Below are 14,584 nucleotides of genomic sequence, written 5' to 3' on the forward strand. Positions count from 1 at the left end.
CCACTGCGACTTCTAGCAGGATCAGCAGCGCGTCTTCTTTAAGTTGCTATGTCGGCCAGGTTCGCTTCCCGGGCCTGGACGGGCAGTGCCTGTTTCCAGGACAAGTGTGCGACGGAAGGAGGAACTGCAACGACGGCGTGGACGAAGGACGCTTTTGCGAAGTGACCAGGCCCACTGAACGACAGCAGCACAGCCAAGGCTGGCTCGTGGACTTCCCATTACTAAGTGTACACACCACAGACGAAGGGCTTCGATCCATTTAGCACACACGATGTTTTTTTTTCGCCTTTCATTTGTGCCATTTTAACACACATAAGATTTGGAGAAGGTTGGGAAGTTCTGATTTTAAATCGCGATATTTCTGATTGGGGCTATCGTTAAAAATCGAGTTGAGTCGCCGAGGACAGCTTGCCTCGCTCGCTAAGTTGTATCGAAAATTCATGCACTTCGGCATGACTATGACGAAGAGTGCGCACAATTGTTAGTGTAATGAGCGCAGTAGAGGCGATGGGCACCCTTGTCCTTGACTGTTAATTACTGTCACGTTATGGAGTTCCCGAGACAGAGATTCAAACTCCGGTCTGTCTCGCACTACTGTTTTAAACCAGATTAAAGTAATCAAATACTTCCGTAAAAAGCCCCAGCTCTGTATGGCTGCCCTAGCTATGCTCAATTGCGTCACGAAAACGCTTGTAAAGGACCTAATAAAGCTTACATATGCGCTCTTATTAATCGGCTTTGCGTGAGCTACCAACAGAAAACATGCGCCTTAGTATAAAAACGAGCGATGGACATGGTTGGAATCCCGGATTAGGGACCCCGACCACGTCAATCGCTCGCTCCTAAAAGTGTAAATAAAAGATTTTCACGCCGCCATCACCTATAGCCTGCAAGAATCGGCTCTTCGTGTGGTATGGCATATGGTGGTGGCACGGGCGGTTAACGTCTCCAAGTTCCATCTGGCCTAGAAGGGATGCCGCAATGGTAGGCACCAGATTGATATAAGCCACTTGGTGTTCTTAGACGTGCACTGGCACCTGGCAGCACAAGGGGACGCGTTTACATCTCGCCTCCATCGAAGTGCGGCCAACATCAAATTATAGTGATGTGTCCAATAACGGCAGAATGGAAACCTCGCAAAACCGCTGTGCTGACCGTCCTTACTTTCCCCGAGGACTGTTCCAATGCTGTGCACTGTAGTTCTTGTGTAACGATGGTTGTACGGGGGACATTCTCCTGGCAAACGGCGTTGTCGTCGCGATATGTCGTAAGTGAAAATTATGGCGTCCAACCGCTCGCCTGAAGCAGTGCTATCCGGGCGAGCTGTGGTCATCGAAGCCTTGAGGGCCTGGGAGCAGCTGTTCAAAGAATCATAGCCACGTGATTCGGGCAGGTTTAGCAGCAGATGATCTCGCTGAAGAGGGGGTGGATGCGACGTAGCTGTCGCTATCGCTTCTGTACGCCCCGGCAGACAGCGGCACGTCTGACAGCGTTGTGTAAACTGCGGTTAGGGGCGAAGTCAGGGTTAAACAAACAGTTCGCAGTGTACTATTGGGGCTAGCTGGAGGTGGCGACATGCCCAGTCTGTCATACAGTAGTCGTCTCTAAGCGCCGCCTACACCAAGTTGTCATGCCAAAACTAGCCCAAGAATAAGCTTTGACAGAAATTGGGGGCAGTATTTCGCAGCCAGACACCCCATTTAAATGAGGCCACGGTTCACAGGCCCACTTAAATGGCTTATGCGAACAATGGGTCATGTAACATACGACCCATTATCGGTCGCAGTTAAATGGACTCTCAGCGGCACCCCGCTCTTATTCCCTAGTCGCATGTTTTCTTTGAAATCCCCCTTGCAAACTCGGCGTATGCTAAAACCCACGCCCCCTCTCTGAACGCCCGTTAAACTTTTTCCCCGAGCAATATAGCGCAAAGCAGCGGCGAAAAAAAAACGAATCAGCCAGAGGTGCGTTGAGAGATTCGGTCGCGTAAGCTATACATAGCCCGCGCAGTTTAGGCGCGCATCTGCGCACCGCTATCTCCGACGGCGACAAAGAGGTCGCGTGGAGTCGTGCACGTACGCTGCTGTCCCCTGCACGACCGCGAGTGGGCTGCGCAGCCATTGCGTGCTGCGCTAATCTTATCGGGCCGGCGCAAAGTGGAGTGCACCATCTGTCATCCACGAACCGTGGCCGTCTGACAGGTCGTGGTGGCAGCTCTTTATTATCAAGGACGCGCAGGCGCCTGGATCGCCGGCCAAGTATTACACGGCGACGCACTTTTCGTGTCCATTCCTGCTTCTTGAAAGCACGCAGTTGAGCGAGTAAGAGCCGTAGCAGGCTATCTGTACTCTCTATGCTTCAGCCCTCACTGGGCCTGGCGATTTTCATCGCTACAGTAACCAAGAGTCTCGCGAATTTTCCTCTCGTCTTTGTTTTTATTCTGATTATTATTTCGCATCTCAGTTCGTACTTTAGTCACTTTTGCCTTTGGTACCCGCCGTAAAACAGGTAGCACGGTGTTCCTCGCGTGAACAAGTGGAACAAGCCTACTGGACTTGTTAGATTGTTATCGGCCCTCAAGATGTTCCTCGAGAGTTCTTGTGGGCCGTCAAGATGTTCTTCGAGAGGTCCTCTGGGCACTCAAGATGTTCCTCGAAAGTTCCTGTGGGCACTCAAGGTGCTCCTCGAGAGTTCCTGTGGGCTCTCACGATGTTCCATCGCCGCGAACGTAAAGTTTCGATTTCACTGATTTTCGATTTGAGTTTGCAAGCCCAACTTGAGATTCGCTCTTGTCTGAGTCAAGAACTATGCTTGCTAAGCTTAGCAAGCTCAGCAGAAGTGCGCTGCCAGGTTCGCAACACCTCGGGTTTCTTTAGTCTAAGCACAGTGCTGCAGTGCATATAAGGAGTGAACGTGACTGCACATGCCGACGGGAAAACACATTTTTAGGTCACTGCGTGGTTTCCGCTGCTTTCTGGACGACTCGCCCTCCTTGACACACATATATCTGGAGCCCTGTTTCGCGCGAAGCCGCTATCGCCGTCAGGTCGCTCGGCCACACGGCGCGACTCCAATCCACGGGGCCGTAAAGATGGCCTCGCGGGACATTGTTGACATAAACGACCCGGACCGCCGGCGGAAGTAGTTGTCCGGCGCTTTCTACCTTATCGCCATTAAGGGCGCGGAACTGCCAGCATGTCGAAGTGTCACAGTCAGGGGTTGGAAACTTGGACAGCGTCACCACGTGCAACGTGGAAAAGCCGAAGCTTGCAACAAGTGGACAGGCTTCGTCGGTAGCCTCTGAGGCGTGCTTGAAATGCCGGAACATGATTGGTGAAAGAGTTAGGACTGCGGCTCTAGAACTACCTCTTCCACGTACATGACACTGCAGATTAAGTATATGCGGCATGTTACTTAGACTTCTTTCAGTCTGCCGTGTATTTACGACAGTTTAACGCTCCGCCATTAGATCGCCGCGGATTTTTGAAGAACGGCGTTTGTAGAAGACAACTCATTGCCGTTCAAGGTAAATTTGACCTACCCCAAAATTTCGGATCGTTAATGTATCCTCATAACCATGCAGCCAGTGAAGCAATATTATCCAACTTCCTTATTGATTTACAGTTTCAATTGTTGATGCTTGTATCTGTCGATATCAAGGAAATAGTGATGCGACGGAATAAAGATCTGTTAGAGGTCGCTAGCATCAAAACCGCCCACGGAGAATGCTGTTCGCAACAATCGCAGCAACAATCCGCGAAGCAGGCGCGCCGCGTATCAACCACTGTCATATAAGCGGCCAAGGCGCTTTCCAAGCGATAAATCTGCTTCAATAAAAAAAATTTACGATACTAAATGATAAATCGTAAAACAAGGACTCGCGCATATCTCGATTCCAATGTCAGCACGACTCCGACATGTGGCTCAAGCGGACGTATCTCTCACGTACAATTTCAGAACACTTATCTTTTTGCTTAGATTATCAGGCTGTTCTAACATGCAGTTCAAGCCGGTTTCAGTGTATAAATGGCAGGGTCGAATTTATAACGCTTGAGTGCTTCTGGTTCACATTGTCCAAAACGTTCAGTGAGAAATGAGTGCACGCTTCAATGAGAGGGATGACAGTGGCCTGGAAGGAGCGGGAAGGCGAATGCACTATTTCTTGACCTAACTTTTTTCTGTGAAAACACCAGAAACGAAAAGATGAATATTTCATATTGAAGGATGAAGGTTCAAAGCACAGCTTATAATCTGCAACGTCAGGGTTTATAAAGGAGTCTCAGATTCCGCTGATGATGACATGGGGAAAACAAGGCCGCTATCTGGCTGTTGAAAAAAAAACAAAACAAATCTCGGCGTAGCTAAGACAGGCATCCAGCAGGCGAGGAACGGAAACCATGGCGGTGCTCAAGATAAGATTCGTTGCCGAGAGATTAAGAGCGAGAAAGGACGTGACAGGACGCATTCCTTTTCGGTGTCGCGCGCGGCCCGAAACGGTGCAGTCACCTTCGGTCGCGGAGGGTTTTCAGTTGCCCGTCTTTCCTCGCATTTGCGTAATCTCGCGTACTCTTCACGTCAGCGCCCTCTTCAAAGCGGGGAAGGGGAGAGCGTCGAGGGGGAGATAAGTGGTCGGTGCCTTATGATATGGAGACGTGCGTCCGGCCGTGGGCAGTGGCGAACCGATTGCCACCACCACCCGCGCGGCTATAAGTTCCGGGGTAGCGCGGGCCGAGCCGTCAGTTCGCGTTCGTCCGTGTCGGCGCCGTCATCGTGGTCTCTGAAGACACCTCCACTCTGCTTTGCCACAGCTTCTTCGTGATGCCTCCCATCTCGGAAGAGGTCAGTCCTTTTGGCTTTGTGGTATTCCGACTTAGGTTCTGGACCATGCACACTACTGCTGCAGTTGCTGTTGCAGTGACTTCATTTGCCTCGGAATACACAGACTGCGTGTGGCTATTACGTTTTCTTTGTCGTTGTTGACTGCTAACTGGCGCGCACTTCCACTGACTGCTACCAGCGAAGTTCTCCCCTGAAGCCCCCGTACCCCTTCCTGACATTTTTTTTTTCAGTTGTTTCCTTTCCTGAATTTGGTGCTTTCCTCCGTGTCGATACTGCTGTTGTTGCAAGGCTTTTATTTTCATAGGACTGTGGTACTCGTGTGCGGTCTTTTCATTTTCTTCATTGGGATGACGACTGTAAGGACTGATACCTGGCGTGTGCTGTTCACTGACTGCTGTCAGTGAACTGCTTCCTGAAACCTCCAAACCCATCCCCTACATTTACTTTTCTTCGCTCCGGATGCAGTTACCATTGGGAATTTTGAATTTTCTCATTGCCCGACCTGTTGTCGCAATGTCCATTTTTCTTTGACTGTTCATGTGTACGGTTATTGCAAATCCTCGGTTGGGATGCAGACGTGGAACTAAGCGTGATATGATGTGCGCACTCGAGTTAAAAATGCTGGCGGAATTCATGCGCATAAGGAACTGCAGCACGGAGAACCGCATTGCATCCGACCACCCAGTTTCCTGTCACAGTGACAACCGCTGCAAGGACACATTGGGATGGACAGAAATCAGTAGCTTTGGGGGTATGTCATGGGCGCCCTGTCCGCTCGTCGGGTGACTAGTCGTCCACGACATGTGGGCTGTTGTGTGGACTGTAGTTGCTAGTAGCCATCCGATGACAGTACTAGTCATCATTGGGGTCACCAGAGTTAGTGAACGATGTCCCGCGCCTTAGACTCTGGCATGGGCTGCTGCCGCGGCCCAGTCTTTAAGGAGGAAGAAGTCATATTTAGGCCTCGGGGCACGCCGCTGGGAATCCTCGGTAGCTCTTTGCTTCGAGCTAGTTGAGATGCTGATAGGAAGCCGAGACCATTTCTCACACGCCGTTATTGGTAAAGGGCCGTGACAGATCGTGCGAAACAAATTGTGAAGCGGGGTCTAGAGAAGCTTCGTTATAAGCTGCACTTGTTCTTCAAGTGCTTGGCGTCCGCCGTAACTGCCTATGCCTCGTAATCATGGTGCGTCTTCTCAGGAAGTCATTTGTTGTTATCGATGTAGTGTGTTAAGGCGATTGTTATAGCTAGTGCTACGAATAGGACCTTGGTCTTTGAGCGAGGATGTCTTGGACCTTTAGGGACTTTTGGCTACTCTGGCTCGTTGTCTGACACGTCGGTGCTTCTGCAGTGCATGGTGCACAGCAAGGCTCATGTGCGCTTTACTGGCTCATCACACGAATCTTTTACAAAATCTCAAATGCTTTCTAGTGTGGTACAGGACCTCGTACCTCGCGCGGTTCAGGTTTTCCGTCCTCGCCGAAGGTGTCGTTGCTTTTCTCGCACGGAGTGCAGTTATCTGAGAATGCATGATCTGTATTGCTCACGGCTTTCGGAGTATTCTCTGCCCAGTAGATCGCTGTCGGCGTTTGCTTCCGAGACCAATATTCGGCCGCTATCGGGAGCCGTCTTCCACAGAGCGGGAAGCCAAAAGGCGCGGCAAGGTACTACCTCTACCAGACGTTGACAAGAATCTCTTCGCATATGGTGCAGCCTTCGACAGATTTTGCCAGTCCACATCGAACAAGCGCTGGACCACTGCCTGAACGTGTTCGTCGGGGCTCCGAGGCATAGGTGTCCGAAACACATCATAGTCCCGCCGTGACATGCCCGATTGGCCGATTCAGCGTTTTAACAGAGTTGTGTCATCAGTTCTGCTCTTGTTATTTAATGACATGTGTCGAAAATCTGCATGCATGAGACCAGTGTGGCCGTTTACAACCCTTCAGCCTAAGTTGAAACGCACAGCAGAGCGATCCTCCGCGATGAGATTTTGCTCGTAAGGAGACAGCGTACACGTTGACAAGGCGATCAACAGATTAGCACTATATTCGTAAACCAGAGGAGTTTGGAGCAAAGCTCGTCTTGGCTGCTTCGTCTCCGCGGTACCGTTGGCGAACGAACTATGCAAACCTATTCTAAATGTGTCGGACGAAATGAGAGCATAGATTGGACATCAATACCGAAATTGTGAAGTTGCCGGGACTAAAGCTACTAGTCGACAAAGCGTAACACTTTGGTCTTCGAATATAAGCGTGTACCGTGAAGAGCAGAGAGCATTGCACTCTTCACCGTTAGAGTTGCTAGCGGGAACTCGCATAGCAGAGACGTATTAGCGCATACGTATAGTGGATTAACGTAGGCCTACTGCGCACACGCAGTAGCAATAGCGCCTCCCACCTTCCTCCACACCTTGCAACTGCGCGTGTATAGCAGTTTATTCCCATAAAGCCATTACGAGCTCTCGCAGCTGTTGTTCTTGTCGCTGGTTGGTTCCCAGAGATTTCAATGACGGGGCGAGGGCTTTGCCAATAATAATAATAATAATAATAATAATAATAATAATAATAATAATAATAATAATAATAATAATAATAATAATAATAATAATAATAATAATAATAATAATAATTTGTTTTGTGGGAACGGAAATGGCACAGTATCTGTCTCATAATCGGCGGGCACCTGAACCGCGCCGTAAGGGAAGGGATAAAGGAGAGAGTGAAAGAAGAAAGAGGTGTCGTAGTGGAGGGCTCCGGAATAATTTCGACCACCTGGGGATCTTTAAAGTGCACTGACATCGCACAGCACACGGGCGCCTTAGCGTTTTGCCTCCATAAAAACGCAGCCGCCACGGTCGGGTTCCAACCCGGGAACTCCGGATCAGTAGCCGAGCGCTCTCACCGCTGAGCCACCGCGGCGGGTGATTGGCCTATAGAGAGAAATTGTTTACACAGTTCGCGGAATTTTTTCCCCTCGTGGGAGAAATTTTTCGCGAGTAAGTCTTCTGCAGTGCGCATCTACGCCAATGCGTCCTTGCTATGCTAAAACACTCCACTGTATAAACTTATAGTAGGATCAATTCTGAGTGACTTGTCTATGCGTTTTTCGAATAGTCTACCGTCCTGGAAATTGCTTACGGAAGCAACAGTTGCCCGAATATTTGGCATAAAAGTAAACAATCCGCATCACCGCTTCATTTCTCTGGTCGAAAACGCAACTTATCCTCTTAAATTCGATGTCGTCATGCACGAGCGTTTGATAACGGTTGTCTGCTAAGTCTGTTCGCGTGCGGGCGAAACATCGCGCCCGACGAGTATTTTGTCACCTCTAGTTGGCGCAAGAAGAGAATTCCAATACAAACTGTGCAGTCACGAGTACAAATTTGGGAGAAGAGCGCGTTCCACGAGGCTCGATAAGACACCGCTCAAGAGGTCTGAACAGAAGCCACAAAAAGGAAGACTAACGTTAGAGCTAGCGGACGTTGGCAACGGCTCCTGGGAACGTGAACTTCGCACCCCTGAGCGCTGGCCGCCCTTTATCGGCCTCCTCTTTCACCTCTACACTCTATCGCCTTATCTCTCCCAATAATCTTTCTCCTAAATTCTCTTTCTCTCGTATCGTGGTTCGGTTGTCTTCGTTGTACGCTGCACGTAGCGTAGCGCAACCGTGCTGTAAGCGCAGAAGCAGAAGCGGACGATTTAGGAAGCCTTATCTCTAATCGAACTTCCTCTGAATCCTGTCCCTTAAGTGCCTACGAGACGTGTACAGCGTTATCTACACACACGATGTCTTAATGGCCTCGATGAGCGTCATGTGGACAGTTTCGGCAGGATGTCTATTGCCGATAGCTGAATCGAATTTTCTTTGTATGCCGTTTTTATCTGAGTACATAGCACTGCATGGCGTTATCTGTAAGCTTCATTTCTTAATGGCCCTATGCTATCCTCTTCACACAAGCACATGTGGAGCTAGCTGTATCCGCTATCAAACATTTTTGCCTCTATTCCTTTGTCTGTCGTGAGTGCGAACCCTCAAGATTCTACATTCTTTGCACTTCTTTTTAGACAAGCAAGAGTAGACGGTTTCGGCAGCTACATGCTCCTTATCGACCTCTTTTTTCCCTCTTTACCTCTCTGTGCACTGCGTGCAGTATCTTATCACTGCTGCATCATTTAATTCTCTTTACATGCATCTTGCATGTACATGTGACGGTGTGGTTGTATACGTGCATCGTGCTTATGATGAGTCGACCGTTTCGGCAGCCTTATCTCCTGTCGAACTTCTTTGTTCCACCACTTCTGCCTGCAAAAAATTTTCACTGATGTTTCCTACATATTTAAATTCCCTTAAACTTGCGTGTTTCGAAAGTTCGCCGCAGTGCGGCGGAATATGCACTTCGTATTCAAGCAGGAGAGGAACCTTTTGCAGTCTTCTCATTCAATTTATTCATGTCTCTTTCAATAAGGCATGACCAGCGTAATCGGTTGCACATTTGCTTTAAAAAGGTTCTGAGATAGTGCGAAGAGTTAAGCGAATGGGTATTAGGATATCGCGAAGAGTTAAGCTAATGGGTATTAGAGATATCGCGAAGAGTTAAGCAAATTGGTATTATAGATATCGCGAAGAGTTAAGCAAATTGGTACTATAGATATCGCGAAGAGTTAGGCAAATTGGTATTAGAGATAGTGCGAAGAGTTAGGCAAATGGGCATTAGAGATAGAGCGAATAGTTAAGCAAATGGGTATTAGAGAAGAAAGTCAAAGAAAGAAAGAATCTACAAAGAAACGCTTATACCACAGTAACAACTGCTATGCGGGTATTTGACCCAATCTTCTCGGCTATAGTTCGTTCGGTTATGCTTGTGTTGGAATGCATCTACTTTGCTCCAGCTTTTCTGCGTACACTTCGCGAGCGCCGCGTTATGCGATTCAAGCGATGACTTCGCTACCAGAATAATCAAGCTCATAATAATCATACTCAGAATAATCATAGTAAAAAAAAGCATCGAGATTCTCAGAATAAGATCAAATAATGACTCTGTCCCACTTTTAGGGAAGCATTCTTGACATTGCACATGTCTGTCTTGATAACATTATCGCAAGCCATGTGAAGGGGGGGTTTAAATGTAGAAATGCGTACCTTGGTTTCCACACTGTATTTCCTCGGACCCACTTTTGAGTCTTCATCGCAAAGCTTACCACAATAACAATAAAAAAGTTCTCTTTATAAGAATACACTACATTAATGACCGCGTAGATAAGAAGATATGCTATCCAGCTGAGTCTGCAAGAAGAGAATGTACAGTAGACCAAAAAGGAGATAGTCCCGATTGAAAACGTCGGCTTCTATTGGAGCTACCGTAAGAACAGAAATAGCAGATGGAATATTCCACCCTGACAAATTGCAAGCGATAGGTGGGACCGTTTATCTACAACAGTAGTATTCGGTAGTACCCAAAGTTTTGCTGGTGTACCTTGCGTATCTTTTCGGTCGCACTGGCTGTGGCGTTCGGCTACATTCCAAAGACTCCCCGTGTACTGTGCAATGTCAGCGGAGAATCGTAGCTAGGCGGTCGAAATTGATCCGGAGCACTCCGCTACGGTGCCCGTCGTATCCCACGTATGTACTACGTGCAACTTTTAAACCCTATAAAAGCCGCATGACATAACAAAAGCTGAAATACTATACGCCTGAGGTGAGCGCGAGGAGAAGGAAAAGTAAGAGGAAGACATTAGCTAGCTTGAGAGTGCGAAGCCGTTTGGCTCACAGAAAGTTACGTACGCATCGCTATCACAGCTGTCGCTCTGTGTATAGTATGTTGCAAAGCGTGGAGTGGCGCCAGCCGCCTCTATCTGCAAGGTCCTCCAGAGCCCGTGACCACGGTATCACCTGCTTTTCTAACCTCGCAGCGTCAATTACAACAACAACAATGGCGGCGAAAAACTCGAGGCATCTGCGGATTTCCCCTTACAGCGATCGTGAGGGTAACGCTGGCTGAAAGTATCGAATAAGGTGTGGAAAAGGGGGAGAGCAGGAGGAGGAGGAGGAGGGTCTGCGAGAAGAGCTTCGGGCGGTCAAGGCTACCCGCAGAACGGCCGTCTGAGATTAGCAGTCAGCGAGAACCGGCCAACGCTAGCGGAGCCAGCGTTACAACGCGTTCACTGCCAAGGTTTCGCGGAAGCGAGCTGCCTGTCCCCTCGACATCACGTGCTGCACAAATGATGCCGCCGCGGAGAGGGGATGGACCAACACCCTCTAAATAGCATTGAGAGGGTGTTGGATGGACTACGCTGTTGTGGAGCCGGCGGCCAAGTTTAGACGCGCCGGAAAGTGAGTCTATATTGCGTAAGTGATAACGCCGTATAGTGCGGCATAGCGTCAAGTAAAGTGGATAACAAACAAAGGGGGAATCTGCGGATACACGTGGGCGCTCGAGCTTGTTTGCTCTGCAAGTGGACACGTGAGGCGCGGCATGTGAGAGCAGATAGCGCGACTAAAAAGCTCGTCCAGATGCGACCAGAGCGAACGTCGAGTTGTGCTGTCGCGTTTGATTGTGGGATCTTAGGGTATACATGTAAACAAGGTGACCGGTCTCCGCCTGTTCTAATCGGACTTCGAAGCCGGTCTGCGTGTACTTCAAACGCTGAAGTTATCTGTAGTGTATTACCGCCGTAGTCCAGAAAGAATGTCTCGTTAATCACTTCTGTTTTGTTCGAACCTGTAGATAGTTTGGGGGCCTAAACTTTCCTGATCTGTCAGTTGTTCCGTTTAGGCTAGCAAGGAGCTTAACGGATACTTCGACTAGAAGCTTCTAGGCATTCGCTGTTCCGCTGACGGGATGGGATATATGGGCGGCCATTACAGAATGTTGTTCCTCCAAAAGTCGTACGTAGTAATGCACGCGTGTGCGTAAGAATAATGTGCAAGGAGCGTGTTAATTTGATAGCTCTCCTGAAATTCCCGTTATGCAAGAAGGCGCTATATGCCATCTCAGTGGTCAACGACTCGGGCTCTCGACCGAACAACTTGCTGGATCGAGAGAGGCAAACGCCTAATTCTGACTTAAAAAAAATATTAGTCATACGATTATTACAGCGCCGTCATGTGTTATAGCATACATTTATGGCGCCGTCTAGTGACCCTTTGCGTCCGCTGTCAAATATATTCGACAAATTTAGAGACGGTCCGTTTAGAAAATCTGCCTGGGGCTCGGCCAAACCTGGCTAAGGCAAAGCCGCCACGTGGTCTGCTGTACCCCGACTGGGTGTATGCAGAGTATATATACCCTTACAAAATGGTCTATAGGACAGTCAATAGACCTTTATAGACTCCTATAGATATTCCTTTCTCTCTATTCATAGTCTATAGACTGTTTATAGACAAAAGTCTAATAAAAGTGTATGGCCATGAATTTAAAGGCTATCTATATACACAGGATGTGTAGACCTGTATTGCCTATTGACTGTTCTCCAGGGATTGTCTATAGAGATTCTATATAGTTTATAGACTGAAGTTTATGGACAGTCTATAGACTGTCTAAATAAATTTTTGTAGGGGCCACTCTGAGTCTTTCCTAATAGCGTAACGCAACTGTAGGCGGCATCATTGCAACTCGTCCAGGCGTGAAGCCATTGCCGCAAGGCGCTCCTGCCTGGAGGCCCGCGCACAAAGCAACGCAGACAGATGTTTCGTATCTGCATAATCACGTGCTCGCTTCCTGGGTGGAGATTTGCAGCTGCTGCTCGCGGCGTTATAGTCAACATCTCCAGATAAACTCCAAAAGACGAAGAAAGAAAGACGAGACAGGCCCGGCGGTGGCGCGTCTCGGTATCTTTCCGTCCACGAGTGGTTTCCACTTACCGTGGCAACCGAAAAAGACCGACATGCAAACTACCACAGGAGACGCCGCCGCCGGGAAAGAGACGTGCCGGCGACGATTACACATCGAGCGCGTGCTGGCGTCGCCGCTGTTATCTTGGTCGCGGAAGTCCGGCGAGTCCTCGGCCCTCTGTAACGAGTGCCACCTGTCGCACGGCCCACACATAGCGACACCGGGGGGGGGGGGGGGGGGGGAATGAAACAAAATGGGGCACTTTGCGTACGTGGAGCGCCGCTTGACTTGCTAATCGGTTTGCACTGCTCTTCGGCAGTGCGCAATTTTTATTGTCTTCGTCGATAAGGCTCTGTAGCTCTTCACCTGGAACGCTGGGTATCGCCGTGTGTGTGCATGAGGCAGGGCACTTCCCGGACACTCATCAGCAACGGCCGGAGATGGTGAACAGATAAGGAGGATAGTGACGGCACGCTCAAGCGGAAAGTCAACAGACTCCAATCTTGAGTGCGCATTAGGTATTCCAGGAAGTGCGCACTCGGAATAAGTGGAGCGAGCGCGGTTTGCTGGCAAGAGGAAGAGGATGACTGCATGGCTGTTGGCTGGGCTATTCTTGACTCTGGAGCTATTTCTACTGTCGTTTGAGCAGACGGGCAGGAACTAAATATATTTCGCCATCAAATGGGACGTGAACTGTAGAATTAAGAGGTGCCGTTTACCATAAGGGGCGATGAAAATATTTCTTCTCAGTTACCTTCAAGATGCTGGTCTGGACATTCTAAATGGTAATACTGCAGTTCACTATTGTGGGTGCTTGTGTGCGTGGCGACGTATTTCTGCTAGGCCACAGATATGTCGCTTCAAACTTGCATTCATGTAATATTTAAGTGTCCCAGAAGCGGAGCGTTTGCCCGCATTAGTTATACAGTATGTTACATGAAACAGTATGTTAAATACTGTTCCATGTGAAATTGACTTCAGTGTGTGTCAGATAACTTTTGAAGATATTACCGAACGCTGTTTGATGCAAAACCACATGTAAAATCCTAAACGTTGAGGATCTGATGTTCTGGCGCGTTTATATTGTAGCTGTCATATACTACCCACTTTTATTTTATAGGCGACAATAGTATATCAGTCCCGCTACCTTGTATTTTGCATTTTTCTCCGTGCATAAAATGTTCTTTTCTGCTGTGCTGCTCTGATGTGACGCGAGTCAGGCAGGCCGCGAGCCTTTACTGTGAAGCATATTAACTTGAACTGTACTGCAGACTGCACAAGGGAGCTGATGCCGCGTCAGGCGTTACATGCCTTTTGCCTAAGCTTCCTCTTTCTTCACTAGAAAGAAAGGACATGAAGTCTTTTATTTCGTAAAAGTCGCAACTAGTGGCAATTGCGACAGCCTTAACTCAACTTAGTGCAGGTCCTCCGGACCATCTGCACAGAACGCGATGCGACCGCTTACTTCTGCCATCCAGAATTTCGCCTCTCTTTTTATAGTTCATGCATCCGCACTAACTGCACCCTTTGTTTTTTCTTTCTTTGTTTGCGCAGGAGATTGCCCGCGGCGAACACATGTCGCTCGCCAAGTACAAGTACGTGGATGCCACAGGCAGCCAAAAGTAAGTTTGTTGGAGATCGCATCAGCTGAAGTGGCACAAATGCACTTTGGCGGTCATTGCTTCTCTGTGTACGTTGCACCTGCTGAACGATCGACTACTTTCCTCTTCCAGGATCTGGGAGGTGGCCGAGAGATGCCAGAAGCCCAAGAGCACCGAGTCCGACTGTAAGTGCAAGTGCATACAAAAAGTGTCTTGGAAAGGAAGTCTGACGCGACAGGAAGAGAACAAAAAACGTAGAGATAAATAAATTCTCATTCAAAACTCCCAGCCCCGCTCTCCAGCAGTGCG

General features: G+C 48.8%; 1 protein-coding gene across 3 annotated transcripts in view; it reads left to right on the forward strand.

Moving 5' to 3' along the window:
- LOC144107462 (ADP-sugar pyrophosphatase-like) overlaps positions 1-14,584 on the forward strand; it is a 34,718-nt gene that overhangs the window by 13,740 nt on the left and 6,394 nt on the right. For 2 of the 3 annotated variants that reach the window (XM_077640470.1, XM_077640467.1), the window contains exons 2-3: positions 14,229-14,296; positions 14,408-14,460. In XM_077640470.1, the coding sequence (XP_077496596.1) occupies positions 14,229-14,296; positions 14,408-14,460 (121 nt within the window). Of the gene's footprint in view, positions 1-4,700; positions 4,840-14,228; positions 14,297-14,407; positions 14,461-14,584 lie in introns of those variants that run through there. The other variant, XM_077640469.1, reaches the window with a different exon arrangement.

Source organism: Amblyomma americanum, chromosome 10, assembly GCF_052857255.1.
Source record: "Amblyomma americanum isolate KBUSLIRL-KWMA chromosome 10, ASM5285725v1, whole genome shotgun sequence".
NCBI classification, from domain to species: domain Eukaryota; kingdom Metazoa; phylum Arthropoda; class Arachnida; order Ixodida; family Ixodidae; genus Amblyomma; species Amblyomma americanum.